General features: G+C 42.4%; 1 protein-coding gene across 1 annotated transcript in view; it reads left to right on the forward strand.

Moving 5' to 3' along the window:
* The window catches only part of RELN (reelin), a 292,013-nt gene that overhangs the window by 205,949 nt on the left and 70,498 nt on the right, over nucleotides 1–15,566 (forward strand). Inside the window, exons 22-25 of the mRNA XM_074169082.1 lie at nucleotides 1,815–1,927; nucleotides 8,648–8,785; nucleotides 9,431–9,617; nucleotides 13,379–13,584. Of these exons, the coding sequence (XP_074025183.1) occupies nucleotides 1,815–1,927; nucleotides 8,648–8,785; nucleotides 9,431–9,617; nucleotides 13,379–13,584 (644 nt within the window). The remainder of the gene's footprint in view (nucleotides 1–1,814; nucleotides 1,928–8,647; nucleotides 8,786–9,430; nucleotides 9,618–13,378; nucleotides 13,585–15,566) is intronic.

Consider the following 15,566-nt stretch of genomic DNA (forward strand, 5'->3'; position numbering starts at 1 on the left):
TGTGTTTCACCATGTTTACTCTGGTGGGCAGAGTAAAGAAATGTCAATAATCAAATTTTTAAACTTTGCAAATCCAAGTAATTCTTTCTTACCCTAAACTGAATTCAGAGGAAAGCTGTAAATACTGTATTTCAAACAATGTTTGTGTCTTTTATACCTGGCAGGCATCATCATGGTGTCCAAGAATAGTTCCTAGTGGTGGGTGTTTGGGGTTTGTCCTTGCCATCAATGGAAGATCAGTTGCCTTCAGATTTAGTGCTCCTTTCCTCTCTCAATGGAGCTGAGTTCAGAGAGAAGAACTTGCAGCCAAATAATTTTTCTCACACCACCCATGTTGCTGTGATAAAAGAGTAATAGAGGAGGCTATTTGTAGTATATTTCAAGGACATAATCTGGCAAATACACAAAACACTAATTAATTAAAATGTTTGAAAGTTTTGTTTGCTTCTCACATACTGATCAGATCCTGTTTTGTAAGCTCTTTTAAGGGAGATGAATCAATGAAAAATGTTTGAAAATTGCTGGAAAGGAAACCAAGCCTTTAGAAAACCTACTGAAAAAAAAAAAACACAAACAAACCAGAATAAGCTATCAGATCTTCATTTAATGCTCTAAGATATTTTAGCAATAAATTTCTCTGTAAAATAATACATTCTGCCCTTCTTCATATTTAATATATAACTATTACTTTATATTTTAACTATATAAATAGTCTAAATTACTTTAACTACTGTAGAGAATCACTGCTATTATTAGCTTCATAGTAGTCAAAGCAGGCTACTTGCATAGGCAAGAGTCTGTCCCAAAGGTCCCCCTTGTGCCTGACACCCCAGATGGGGATGAGCACAGCAGTGACCAGCGAAAGGCTCTCAGAGACGTGGGGACAGTCAGGAGGAGCTGCGCTGTAGGAGTAATGGCAGAATGGGCTCTCTGAATGGGTAGCTAGAAAAGGAACACACAGGTTGGTAATAACATTCAAGCACTTTATTAGTACCTTGTCAAAACCATAGCACCAAAGTTTTGGGTGCTGTTATGGCAATCTATAAATAAATAAATGGAATATTGCAGAAAAACGGAGTAACATGGGAAGGGCAGGTCCATTATCCCCAGTTAGTATAAACAAGTGGTAATGATCAGATTTTCTGAAAAGAAAAAGAAAATTTGGGGAACAGACCTCTCTAGAAATCTGAGTAAAATACAGGAAGAATCGTAGAAGCAGGAAGAGGGAATTTACACCATTTGCTGCAGGTTTCAAAGGTAACACAGCTGCAGAGTACGGTAAGGGCCTCTGGAGGCAATTTCAGTAGACCGTGGTTGGGTGCTCTTTCGTGGCTCTGCCAATTCCTACTGCTGCTCCCCACAGCAGAGAGAGGGAGCGAAGGCGGTCAGCACCCCCAGGCAAGGGCTCACAAGTAGGTCTCTGAAATGACTGGTATAATGGTCCGGAGGTCACTTTCGTAGATCTATTCTGGAGTGGACTTGTATATTTACTCCATAGTCAGCACTAGGTGCTGGGGTGAGAGTAGTAAAAACAATCAGCTAGACATCCTCATGAATGAAAATAAAAAATTACTAGTCACTGATGCTAAACATACCTCTTTAAATAAGTGATATGGCTTTCTCCTATCCTAAATTGAACAACTGTTAGTTTTCTGAAAAATTTTTTGGACCATGCCAAGATTTTTCTTCTTCTGAGTCTTTTGCTGCAACATCTGGACCCAGGCAAGGTCCTGGTTCTGTGTCTGTTTAACCCTCACTTCTGTTCCCAATTCTGCCTCAACATTAAATTTGGTTTTGAAATATTTTATTTCAAGGAATGTCTTCCAAGTATGCCGAGCTGTCAGGAGTTTACATCAGCAAGTATTTACCACTCCAGTGAATTTACTCAGTGGAGGAGAATCACTGTCCTTTTACCACAGAAGACTTGGTGAGCATTTCTTTCTTTTTCTTTTTTTTTTTAATTTGTTGAGTGCAGATAGTTCATCTGCTTTAATATTGCTATGACAAAGATCAAGCCCTCTGTAGATCATTACTCAAGTTGGTGGGTGAGGTACCAGGTCTGACCCAGTTGTGGGTATTTAACATAAAATGCCTTCCTTACATAATAAGAGAGTGAAATGTTGGTGAAGTCACCAGAAACTATTGTTTGGGATTGTTTTTAATGCATACTGTGACTCTTCTAATAAAGTTCAGACCTTTTCAAAAATAGTGGTGCTTGTCTGTAAATGGCCCACTGGAGGAAGGCTTTATTTGGATTGTTAATTTTTATTTTGCACATTCCTTATTGTTTACATCTTCAGACCAAAGCCTTGTATAAACAATAACTAATGATTCATTTCTGGGAATTTTTTACTTCTTGTTTCTTTTTATAGCATGTCTTTCAAAAACAACATTCTCTTCTACAAAAAAATGGCAACAAAAATTCTCAAAAGCCCTACCCTATTCATCTTATTGTAATCAAACTTGTTTTGCCTGCCCTAACATTTTTATTTATTTAACTGGATGATTTCTTCCTTTATTTATTTTAAAAGCTTTATTATAATATACAGATAAAAAGTTGACATAAATCTCAATAATCTTCAGGGCTTCCTTCATTTGAGAATTAAATTATTCCAATTAGAGTTACACCTTGCCTATGTCTGACCTGAACGCATCACAGGGATTGCAATGAGAGCTTGCTCAGATTAAGTTATCATTTTATTTCCCTGTCCTTCATCATTTTTCTGCACTCTCTATGGCGTCAATACAATCCATTTCTATCAACCCCCCCCAGCGATGATACCTTCTTCCAAAACACTTGCCATTTTTGCTATACAGACAATACTCAGAATTTCCTATTTCCAGGCAAAACATCAGGGACAAATATTGAATCTTTAAAGTGTATCCAGTCAGATAATACCAAATGGCACAAGTAAATCTATGAATAACTGCTTTGTAGTTAGATTATAATGTACTAAATTTTACATGCCATTGTGTGCCACCATCTGTAAAGTCTGTGGTTCATATCGGCACTTAGGAGTTTAAAAAAGTGTCTGCAGTTTTGCAGGATATACTCCAAAGTAGGCTGTTATTTTTATATTTATTTGTAAGATATATACCATACTCAAAGTTATTTTTATACACTGTATAGTTGATGTTAATACCAATGTTGTGGGCCTTTTTTTCTTTACGATCTAATAATTTTCCTCAGTATATGAGGTGACAGAAGCAAATAATTCCATTTTAATTTAGGAGACTGTGGGGAGAAATTATGATGAAATAATAGCCGGGTTCCTGTTTTATGCTGCGCACAAATCATAAATATTTCACACTCTATCTTGTATCTGAAGGGATTCCTGTCTGTTAGCAGAGTTTTGTTTGTAATTAAGGAACAAATTACCACTGAACATTACTTTGCTCTTCATAAAACACTTTTTCAGTACGACTGTGTTGTGCTGCAGAGTAATTGGAGTGAAGAGGAAGTATGGCTGCATGTTCCCCACCAAAAGCAATCCAACACACCAGACGCATCTCAACCTCTTTCCCTCTTTTTTTCCCTCCTTTCCACCTGCTAGGAGCAGACCGAGAGCTCAGTCGCTCCTTTGGGTTGAGGTTGGGAGGAGATTTTTTTTGTGCTTTTAAAGCACACTTACTAACAGAGGGTGAGTTTCTGCCTTTACAAACCTGGGGGTTTCTGGTGAACATTTGATGTACAGAGCTCCTCTATCACCCCAGCCGCGCAGAGGGCATCACCCCGGGGCCCTGGTAGTGAATATGCTCTGTAGGGCTCTTCTTCGGGGTGGTCTCCCTCCCTCTCCTCTCCTTCCCCCACCCACTGTCCACTGCAAAGAGCACCCATGGGTGAAAAGTTAGTAATGGCCAGGAAGAAAAGTGCAGAGGGCGAGAAGCAGGTCTTCTGCCTTCCCAAGCCCAGGGTGAGGGAAAGGGGGCTCTGGGGACCTTCCTTCTGGCCCAGCCCCATGAGACAAGGGCTGCCAAATACACATCCTGCCCTGGAAACAAACCACCTAAACAAGGGCTCAGGACTGGGACTCAAGATCTCATTAGCTTTGCTCTGGCCCTCTGTAGCCTCATCGTGCCCTCACGCCCCTGCGCAGCCCCCCTAGGGTGGCTGGAGCTTCCAGCCCTGGACGCACAGCTCTTTGCTGAGGGTTTGCACCTTGGGTAGCATCAGGCTGCAGTGCTGTGCTCACGTGGCCGGAAAATTGCTTGTACCAGCACTTATTTCTCTTGTAAAACTTCCTGGGCGTGCTGGTGTTTCTGCACATCTGTAGATGTTCTGCATCTGGCAAGCACGAGTATACAAGGTCCTTGTGTTTGTCTGAGATTTGGGGTGTTAGGAAATCTGCTGCAACAGTGAGACTTGTATTGGAGAAATGAAATGTAGGCATCTGCTTGGTGGAATTGTATTGTACTTGCGCTGAACATTTCTAACACTGATGAAAATTAATTTCAGTTTTATGGGAGGCATTTACATATGAACAGGCCTTAATGAGATACAAGCAGCTGTCAGTTGCTGACTTCATAAACAAATCAACACCTAATGACTGAATGAGAGTTTCAGCATAATTGGGTAAATGTAATTATGGTAACTCAGAAGGTAGCAAATATAATTTTATCAGCTACAAATTTGCATTAGATAGCTAGGGTTTTTTAATATCAGGAGAGAAGACATTTTATTTTAAATCATATATCTGAAAAATTTTATAACAGAAAGAACACCATTTCACTTGCAATACATCTGGGACTCACCATGATTGCCTTGTGCTTATGTAAAATGTCGCGCAACAACGGTGACTTTTATTTGACATCAACCTGACTCAGATATAATGTCATCAGAAAGCCAGATAGTCTTCCAGTAGCATCAAAAAAAAAAAAAAAAGAAAAACCTTGGAAGAAATATGAGGAACTGTGGAGGTTTATTTTGCTTATAATAAAACCCTTTTATAACTCTTCGATACGACACTTCCCGTTTGAATAGGTGTCCAAATGATGACTGCCCAGAAAGCCAGTGTTTTATCACTGAGAATGCAGCTGACACTCAGCTTCTTATTCTCTTTTCTTAATTAACATGGCTTTTTTAAATTGTTGATTACCATTTTTAACAGCATAATCCTCTTAAGCTGTTGTTACCTTGAGGCGCAGAGCTGCCTTGGAAAGCTTTCAGAACCAGTGAGCGGGGCTGGCTTTCCAGGGGCTTTGCTTTTGCAATTGCGAGTTCAGCCTGACGCGCGTTTCCCCTCACCGGGAGAGGAGCCGGAATCCGTGTGGGCTTTTGCTGCCCGCAGCCGTGTGGTGGTGGTGGCCTCGCTTTCCCCCAGTCCGCCATGGCCTCCTTGCCAGGTGGGAAGGCAAGGGCAGACCCTTGGGGGCCACAGGATTCCCACAGCCAGGAAGCTGTTCCTGGGGGAGAGCGCTCTTTGTCTGCAGCTCAGAACAGCCCCTGCCCGCTAGGATGTGGCTCCCTGGGGACGGTCCCCAGCCATCCTGCTGATGCACAAGCCTCCGTTTCAGCCACACGGTCATCTCCAGGCAACAAAGCGACTCCTCCCTTCCTCCCCTCCCCTTAAATGAGGGAAACAAATCTCCTGCTGTCGCTGCATCCATCAAAGGGGGCTTCTAAGTAATAAGTGGTGCCAAGCCCACCCTTAGCTTGACATTCAGCCAACATCTGAGATTCAAGGAGGAAGACGGACCTGCCCGTGCAGTGTGTGGCTCTGTCCTCTGCACCCTGCAGGGTGGCAGTCCCCCACGGCTGGGCAGTCTCCTGCAGCAGGAGGGAGACGATGAGCTTGTCCAGGGAAATGTTTTGTTCAGGTGAAACCCAGGAAAGCCCCAGCACGGGCTGTTGGCTTTGGTGTCAGCTCTGTGGCTTGTGGTACAAGTCCAGCCCCGGGAACAGCCCCACAGCGGCGCTGCCCGGGGGTCTTCTCAGTGCGGTTTCAGGTGTGGTCCTCCCCTGGGCACAGAGGTGTACTTTGTTATTACCCATGGGTGGGCTTTTCCCACTGTTTGTGTAGGGCAGGTGTGAGCCTGCTGCCCCAAAACCAGCCGTGATGCACCCACACAGCCACCCTGCAGGGACATTTGCACCCAGCAGCAGCCGGCGAGCAGCTGGGGAAGGGCCATTGACGCCACACCAAGCAGCACCAGGAACTGTGCTCAGGAGGCACCACCACTTGATGGGCACCACGAGACTTCCGGGGGATGCCCCCGTATCACTGTAAATACACACACACCCCGCCCCCATTTTGCTGTAAATACCCCTGGGCTCTACCCACACACCTTCACTAACAAACACCAGAGGAACGCGGCCGCAATGGTCTGTCACCTGGACAAACATGACACAATTTTATTGTGCTGAGAGGTCAATGGAGGGTTTTTTGCCTGCCCTAAAAGCCTTCTTTGCTTTCAGTATTGTTATTTTTCTCAGTGCATGTGAGAGTTAACACCAGTAATTACTGCTCTTTCTGAAGCATGCGGTCTTTCAGGGCTCTCTGTGGTGCTGTTCATGCTCTGTAGCGAACGTGAGCAACACCACCGAGGTGATGTGCTGGCTTCAGAGCACTCCAAAAATAAACAGTAAATAATTGTGCTGAATATTGACTGCCCATTGTGCCTATGCAAGCTTAGGAAGTCCTTCGTGTGCAGATTACTGGTATTGTGCACTTTTATTGGATAATTCATAGCTCTTGTAATATAACCCATCAATACATTATATCCTGAGGGAATATTTAATCGGCAGATCTGCCCCTGCAGATTAGCTCTGCATGCTGTAAAAATGCTTACAGTACTTGCAATATCAAGCAGACACTTAAAACAGACAACAAGGGTCATTTCAATTAAAAATCAAGCCCTTGGGCAGCATCACTTGTCTTTTAAAGAAATTCAAAATCGGTATTTTAAAAATTTCTCCAAGCTCATACTAAACTAATCTTTGTATTGCTTCTGGTATGTGACTGGATGGATAACTGTTCTGCCATACTGACCTTTTTAGCTGCACGGGCCTCCTTTATCTGTTGTTTCACTTCCATACATGTGAGCAGGTTGCTCAGCCACCTTTGTAATATTCATTTTAATAGGTCTTATTTTACATAAATTTTGGAGGGCTGGGGGAAAGGCTTTTTATATTAAATTAGAGTAACAGCATTATATCCCATGCCATCATAACGTAGCTATATGGCTCAGAAACAAGCTAGGAAAGAAACTCCTACTTGCAGAAACCTCCTTCTTCTCATCCTCAGCCCACCCAGTCAGCCCTTGGCCTGTCCCAGTTTAAAGTCTGATTTTTAGCTCTCCGCAGTCAGCCTTGCTTTCCCTGTCCATCCCCTCCACAGTTCTGCAGCTCAGCCTCAGCACCCATATTGACCCCACCACCTTTTTTTTCCCCAGACCCATCAGGCAGCCAGCATAGCCCCTTTTTCTCCACCACAATGAACAATTTCCCATCTTTGTTTCATTTCACATGCAATATTATTTTTCTTAATCTCATTCTGGCACAAGTGTGGTGTGGAGGGTCCCTGCACCCACCAGCTGGGAGCTGTCACTAGCCAATGCCTGTAGCCTGTTGGATGTGCACAGGTTGGCAGGGCAGCTTGGAAAGGCTCAGTGGTGACAAAAATTACTCTTCTAGTCATTCAGTTTCTTCTCCAGCCTTGGTTTTTGAGGGTGGTGGGTATCAGGCTGGGTTTAGTAGCAAGAGTCACTCAGCATGGAAAATGTCAACGTCGCGTTGGACTACATCCTAGAGGGCCAACATCAAGTACTTTTTAATAGATAGTGTTAACTGACTCCACTACAATAAAGAAAAATAAAGCTATTGAATAGAAACTATTTAACTAGAAAGGAGAAACTACAGCAAGGTTCTCTGCTTGAGGAGTATTACAAACATCCAGAGCTTAGTTACATATGGGCAAGTGATCTAATCCAATGATTATCCACCACAAACCTTGAGTGTTACAGATTTTGTTTGAGTAGTTGGCCAAGAGCAAGCTATTTGCAATGTGAAAAAAAAAATAGGTGCTGTGAAACAGGATCTTTGTCAAAAACTTGGAATTGCAATGTTACCAATGGTATGAGAGCAAAATCTGGTTTAGAATCATCCTGACAAAAAAAAAATTCTATATCAAGTAAAAACCAGTCAACTATTGTTGAATGGAAATAGCTGGTACTCAAAGGCGAGAAACACTTACACCCAATAACTTTAATAGATATTTTTTTATAATAAATGTCAGAAGAAACCTTTTTATGCAACTTATAGCTTGTTAACTGTGACCAAAACTATAGAAATCAAAGTCACGCCCTACATCCATCTTTGTAGTTTTGCAACCTGTGACCCTCACAGAATGGCACTCCATAAAAATCCGGTAAGATTCATTGATAGGTTTATCTTAAAATAAAGCACAAAGTCCCTGTAACATCTCTGCAGCCTTCCTCAGAAATGTCATGAATGATGGGAAAGTCCTTTATATAGCCCCGTGCAGCAAGTGGCATCATCTAGAAAGTTCATTTACAAAAATCTGTCTTTGGTTGTGCCAGTCTTTGCAGGCTGGGCTGTGACTGTGGTATTTTTTATAGTTGCATTTTATCGTTTTTTCCTACAGTTCTGTAAAGAATCGCAAATTAAAGCATTGTCATTGGTTTTAAGGTCCAGTGCCACACGTTTCCGCTGGAGTCAGTGCTACTACACAGCCCAAGACGAATGGGCCTTAGACAACATCTACATCGGACAGCAGTGTCCCAACATGTGCAGCGGACACGGCTGGTGCGACCACGGCGTTTGCAGGTATAAAGCACTTGCCAGTTCCTCTTAACAATGGTCTCCTGACACTTCAGGTATCCTGTTATTTTGTATGGGGTTTTTTTTGGCTGTAGTTTTTAATATTAGATTAAAAGTTAAAGAATAAAAGCAGTAGGGAGGAGAGTAAGACCATTGCAGTAACATTAACAACCAGTCGCTGCACACCTCTCTAAGAACCCACACCCTTGGCAGATCCAGGCACTGGAAGAGCTTTCAGCAACACAGGGCTGCCCTGCTGCAGGTGTCCTGGTGGCCCCTCCAGCCCTTTGCACAAGGACCCCAGGGACCAGCTGAGTGCGGGAGCTGTTTCAGTGGGTCACAAGGATGCCAGGGACCAGCTCAGCACTGCTTGGCAGCTGCTGTCAAACCTGGTGCAATACCAAGGGTACAGACTACTGCCTACCAGCTTCAGCCTTTTCGGACACCACAGGGTTGGTTTTTTTTTTTTAAATAAGATATAGCTTTTTTCCATTATCCAGTTATTCTAGTTTGTTTCCAGGTTCCAAAATTCCAATCCCAGAATGATTTGTTATTTCACATCTAATTTTAAAAGGTCAGTGCACTGCCTTAAGTAATTGTCAGTGTCAAATAAAGTTTTTAAAAGCTTGTTACATTTATGCTTCCTTCCAGGTGTGACTCTGGGTTTCGGGGTACTGAGTGTCAGCCTGAAAATACCCTTCCTTCGACTGTCATGTCTGATTTTGAGAACCCAGACAGCCTGAAGACAGAGTGGCAGGAAATTATTGGGGGAGAGATCGTCAAGCCTGAAGAGGGCTGTGGGGTCATCTCCTCTGGCTCCTCTCTCTACTTCAACAAGGTACTAACGAGGGGTGGGAGGCTGAGAAAGGCGCGTAATGTGTGTTTGAATGGAGCATGATGTGGTTACATGGCAAAGAAAAGGAAGGTGGCAGAAAGCTGCACACAGCATGAGAAGTGCATTAAACAGCGGCAGCTGTGCTCTGCAGGTAAACAACAAAGCAATCAAGAGAGATAGGGACCGACATGTGCATTATGTATTCAAGAAATACCAGCTGTAATAGAAGGAAGTAAATCGCCAATGTGCTGGGGAGCATGTACGTTCAGACTGTCTTAAGTGTGTCTTTTCTGTTCTAAGACTCAGCTCTTTCTCAACATCCAGCAGCTCCCATTTGTTTGTTCTGTACTCTTCTGGGTGAGGGACAGAAAAAGGTTGGTTTTCCGGGGGACAAGCAGCTTAATTTGAGGTCACAGGGCCAAAACTAGTGAAAAAACAACCCCTCCAGGCTCTTAGAAAGTGGTTAGCATGTAGGAAGACACTCTTTTGTATAACTTGGGTGCTTTGCAGACAAACAGATCAGGAAAGAGATATAGGGAATTCTACTAACTAATAGCAATTATAACTAAAATAAAAAGAGATCCTTATAACCAGATGTAAGATTATGGGTTGTAATCACAGATTTATTTTTTATTGTTGCTCCTCAGGTCTAGTACTGGGTTTTGTTTTGTTCTTAATTGAAAGGAAGACTATAAATGCAGCTATGTGCTTCTCTTTTAAAGGTTTGATCAAACTGCCACTGCTGTCATGAGAGCCAGATTAGTCCCAGAAGAATAACCCAATATGCAACGCTGTGTAATTGTGTGTTGTCTACCTCATAACAAAAATCTAACCCGCCGAATAATTTTCAGCACTCCTACATAGTCTCACATGCAGCTCCCCTGGAAATGCAGCTCTGTGCTGAAAATTTCATAATAGACCAATCAGTATAACTAGCTAATTGTGATAATTGGATTTTTTTATATAATTGTCTTCTCTGTTAGATGTTTTTCCTTCTGGCTCAGTTCATTATGCCAAGTTTCTCAAAAGTAGTTTGCTAAATTAGAATTAACCTGCTATGATCTTTCTTCTGATTTCTGCTAAGGAGGAGTGAAAAACTCATTTAGAAATTCTTGGCTTCTTTCTATTGATCTCTAAGGGTTAGGTTATCATTCATTTCTTGAGTAGTAGCAGTATGCGTGCCATCAACAGAAGGTGGTTTATTTAATTTCTGTTTAGATCTATTTCAAGGCATCTAGTGGCCATGCTGGTAGATAATAAAAAATTATTTTTATAGTTGCCCAACAGTTCTGTATTGTTTTGGGAGCTCATATTCACAGGCTCCATTTCTTTTCATTTGCTCAAATAACCACTTTTTATTTGAATGTTTAATGTTTACTGCCATAATCAATTACTGCTACCAGAATTAATGTTGGCTTTGTTCTGCTGACTATCTTTTGTTTTACAGCTCATTTTAATCAATTGTAGGTGTGTTCGCAATACAGGGCTCTTTCAATTAGCCCTGCAATTCCTCTGAGGTTTTATGTCACTTGTGCCCTTTCCCAATTAACCTGGTTCTGTGATCAACCCTTTGGCAGGCAGAGCTCCTGTGGGGTGTAGGTATGGAAAACCCACCTGGAATAGTTTTACAGCCAGAGCTTGATCCACTGCGGGTCAGAACGTTGGGTACCCTCAGGCAGCCGGGACACATCTACCCATGGGGCAGCAAGAGTGCTTGCATCTTCATTATCCATTTCTAGTTTGATTTGATGCTGGTAATTTCAAATTCCTGTGGGTCTCCAAATGAAGCTGTGAAAGCAAACTACCAAGGGATTAGCAGCGTCACCTTGGCCAGTATTAGCAACGTGAGGCTGCACCCAAGACTGACCCCATCTCACTCTCACGGCACCATCCAGGAGGGCTTTACTCAGCTGGGGATAAACCAACAAATAAACCAAAACAGCAGGCATAATTCAAGACCACATCAATACGACAATGAGCTTTTTGAGGATCAGAGGATTCTTCACAGGTTTAGTTGTCATCGGTGGTGCGAGCTAACCAAGTTTCAAAAATACAAGTATAAGCATTCAGCTTCCAGAAATTAGTCTTGCAGTGTGATGTGGCCTATTTGGTAGAGTGTACAAATGAGCTATGGACCCAGGTTGTAACACCAGTGAAGACAAATGTTCTGAGAAAAAAAAGCAATAGACATTTATCTGTGCTAGTTTACCCTGAATTGGGTAGAAAGAGGAAAGAGGTGATGAGTGGAACAGGATTTAAATTCATCTATCATCTTATTAAAAAACATGGATGATATTTTAAATCTCAGCTCATAAATCTTGTTACTTATGTCCAGCTAGATCATGCCACTTGCTTATCTCAAATTTGTCTGGAAATTTGTCATGAGGGTGATGGATAAACAAGTGAGAAAAACAGGGATGTACAGGGAAAACCATAAATTTTACTTAAAACATAAGCAGCATTTTGTAACTTAGCCCAGGTTTACCTTTTTGATACCTTTTTGTGCTTGGAGATGGACAGGAACCAATGATTTTTTAGGGAATTGGAAACAGTAGGCGTGTTGCCAATTCTGCTCCATTTTGGGTGGTGGTGCCAGGTTGCAGCTACTTTTAATGAATGCAGAAATCTGATCCTGCGTCCCCTCTCCAGCTGCACCCATTTGGCTTTTTCCTATCTATAACAGCTTGTGGCGGCACGATGCTGTGCTGGGGCAGGGCTGTGCCAGGTGTGGGGCACGTGGGTCACCTCTGCAGGGACGCTGATCTCGCCCCATGTCCTGCCTCGCCCCAGGCAGCTTCGTATCACAGATCAGCATCTTGTAGGCTTGTTGCTGGGCAATCCCACAAGCTCAGCCTCAAGCAGGAGGGCACAAGGGGAAGAGGGGAATGGGATGATTCCAGTTACGATAAAAGGTTTCTAAACCTTAAAGCTCTTTTTTTTAGCTGAATATGCTCTGTCTTCCTTTGACAACATGCACGTAGTGAACATGTTGACCGCATGTCGATGTCCAAGAGCTGCTTCCTGCTAGAACTCAAAAACATCCTTGGAAGAGCTGTTCACTAAACTTTACGAGGCTATTTTGTCTCTCACCTATGCTTAGGTAAACCTGAAACCAAATCCACAGGTTTTAGTTGAGAGACTCATCTGATTTACAGCACTTACTAGGAAAAGAGCATAGTTCTGTGTAGGAACAAATCCTGCTCAGGTGAAGCATGAAGAGAAAATGCCCCTCCCTTGTTCTTGTGTAGGAGATGTGCTTCAAGCAACAGGTATTATAGGGGCTATAATTTCAGATGATCAGGTAACTCTATGCAGTGCAAGATTCAACTGAAAAAAAGAGACTTCAGAAATGTCTTTTTACTGCTTTGTGCTTTATCATTAAAAAGCTGAGTACTTAAACACTTGGCCCCGGTTTGTTCAGGATACCCAGGGTCTGCTCGTTTTCTTCTGAAGGTACTTGGCACCTGGAGGGAATGAGATGAAACAGTTGTCTTGAAACTGCATTGTGAAGTTGCATTGTGTGTTGAAATGTAACAATAAAAATGCTTATGGGATCACACCAGAGTGACTAAGACGTTAAGGACGGCCAAGAACAGTCATTGTCTGAAAGACAAAAAAATGTCTTATTAACACAAAATTCAACGTCCTTCATGTTGTGCAATTTTCTGTGCAATATTCATGTGTGTCTGACTTCAAATATGTCTATTCATAGTGAAAGTGTCATATTTAATATTATTATTACCCCTCTGTTCTTTGTATTGTAGGCTGGAAAAAGACAGTTGGTAAGCTGGGATTTGGACACAACCTGGGTGGATTTTGTCCAGTTTTACATCCAGATAGGAGGAGACAGTTCTTCATGCAATAAACCAGACAGCAGAGAAGAAGGTGTGCTGCTGCAGTACAGCAATAACGGTGGGATCAACTGGCAGCTACTAGCAGAAATGTATTTCTCTGACTTCAGCAAACCCAGGTATAATTTTCATCTAGATTAAATCCATACTGCATCAGCTCTTTTAAAAAAACTATTTCTCAATATATGAAAACATGAATGGTAATTTCAAGTTATAATGATTATAAGCCATCATTATATGGAAACTTTTCCAGGCCGCTACAGGAAGCTCCTGTCACTAGGGAGGAAGAATCTAATGAAAGTGATCCTTAAAAAGAACTGAAATAAAATATAAAGTTTCCAGTCACTCTCCTTCCATGTGAGACATGACTAAAATGCTAATATCTGCAAAACATTAGCAAGCAAATACAGAACTTGCCCAAAAGAGGTGTAGAAATTTGCCATTTCCTCTGACTCTGATTTCAGATCTAATGAATATGTATTAATGTCACATACAACAAAACCTCATTTAAATAAATTTTTAAGGAGGAGAAGAAATCATGTTCAGAACTTCAAATTTGCTGTAAGATAGCTTGTCTGTGGAAATTTAAATTGCATTTGTCTGCATAGGTATTAACGTGATTTCTATTACCTGTAGTTCATGTCTTTCAATATGTAAATAATTTTGTGTTCCCATATTGTCATTTCGACTGGACATAGACAACGTTTTCAGAAGGACTTCTGTAACTCGGAAAATGGTACTTTTCTAAAGGTGATCTAGGCACTTGGAAGTATAAGTGAATAGAATAGAATAGAATAGAATAGAATAGAATAGAATAGAATAGAATAGAATAGAATAGAATAGAATAGAATAGAAAATACAATACAATACAATAGAACTACTTCAGTTTGAAGGGACCTACAATGATCTAGTCCAACTGCCCAGCCAATTCAAGGCTGACGGAAAGTTAAGGCATGTTTTTAAGGGCATTGTCCAAATGCCTCTTAAAACACTGACAGGTTTGGAGCATTGACCACCTCTCTAGGAAGCCCGTTCCAGTGTTTGAACACCCTCTTGCTAAAGAAATGCTTCCTCATGTCCAGTCTAAACCTCCCCTGGCGCAGCTTTGAACCATTCCCATGCGTCCTATCGCTGGACACCAGGGAGAAGAGCTCAGCACCTCCCTGTGCACTTCCCCTCCTAGGGAAGCTGTAGAGAGCAATGAGGTCGCCCCTCAGCCTCCTTTCTCTAAACTAGACAAGCCCAAAGTCCTTAGCTGCTCCTCATAGTACATTCCTTCCAGCCTTTTCACCAGCTTTGTTGCCCTCCTCTGGACACATTCAAGGACCTTCACATCCTTGTGGGGCCCACAACTGCACACAGTACTCAAGGTGAGGCTACACCAATGCTGAATACAGGAGGATAATCCCCTCTTTATGCCGTGTTGGATGCACTCCAGGATGCAGTTTGTCCTCCTGTCTACCAGGGCACACTGCTGACTCCTGTTGAGCCTGCTGTCGACCAGCGCCCTCAGATCCCTTTCTGCAGGGCTGCTCTCCAGACACTCCTCTCCCAGTTTATACTTGTGTCTGGTGTTACTCCATCCTAGGTGTAGAATCTGGCATTTGGACTTGTTAAATTTCATCCCATTAATCATAGCACAATGCTCCAGTCTGTCTAGATTCCTCTGCATGGCCTCTTGTCCCTCAAGAGAGTCAGCAGCACCTTCCGGTTTGGTATCAGCAAACTTGCTAATGGTGCATTCAACCCCTGCATCCAGATTGTTGATAAATATGTTGAACAGAACTGGCCCTGGAACTGAGCCCTGAGAAACACCACTGGCGACTGGTCACCAGCCAGATGTAACCCCATTCACTACAACCCTTTAAGCTCAGCCCTTCTTCACCCATCACACTGTGTACATGCTCATCCCACAGTTGGACAACTATATACTGACACCTTCATCACTGGACTATCCAATACATTATTTTTAGGCAAAACATTTGCCCCCTTGAGTAACCAAGAGTGGTGGTCCTTACTGAATATGGCTATGCATATTTATTTTTCTGCTGCTTCAAATGTGGTCCAGATCTTATTTTCCAATATGTAAATCTAGGAATCC

The sequence above is a fragment of the Numenius arquata genome, chromosome 2 (assembly GCF_964106895.1).
Source record: "Numenius arquata chromosome 2, bNumArq3.hap1.1, whole genome shotgun sequence".
Classification (NCBI taxonomy): Eukaryota; Metazoa; Chordata; class Aves; order Charadriiformes; family Scolopacidae; genus Numenius; species Numenius arquata.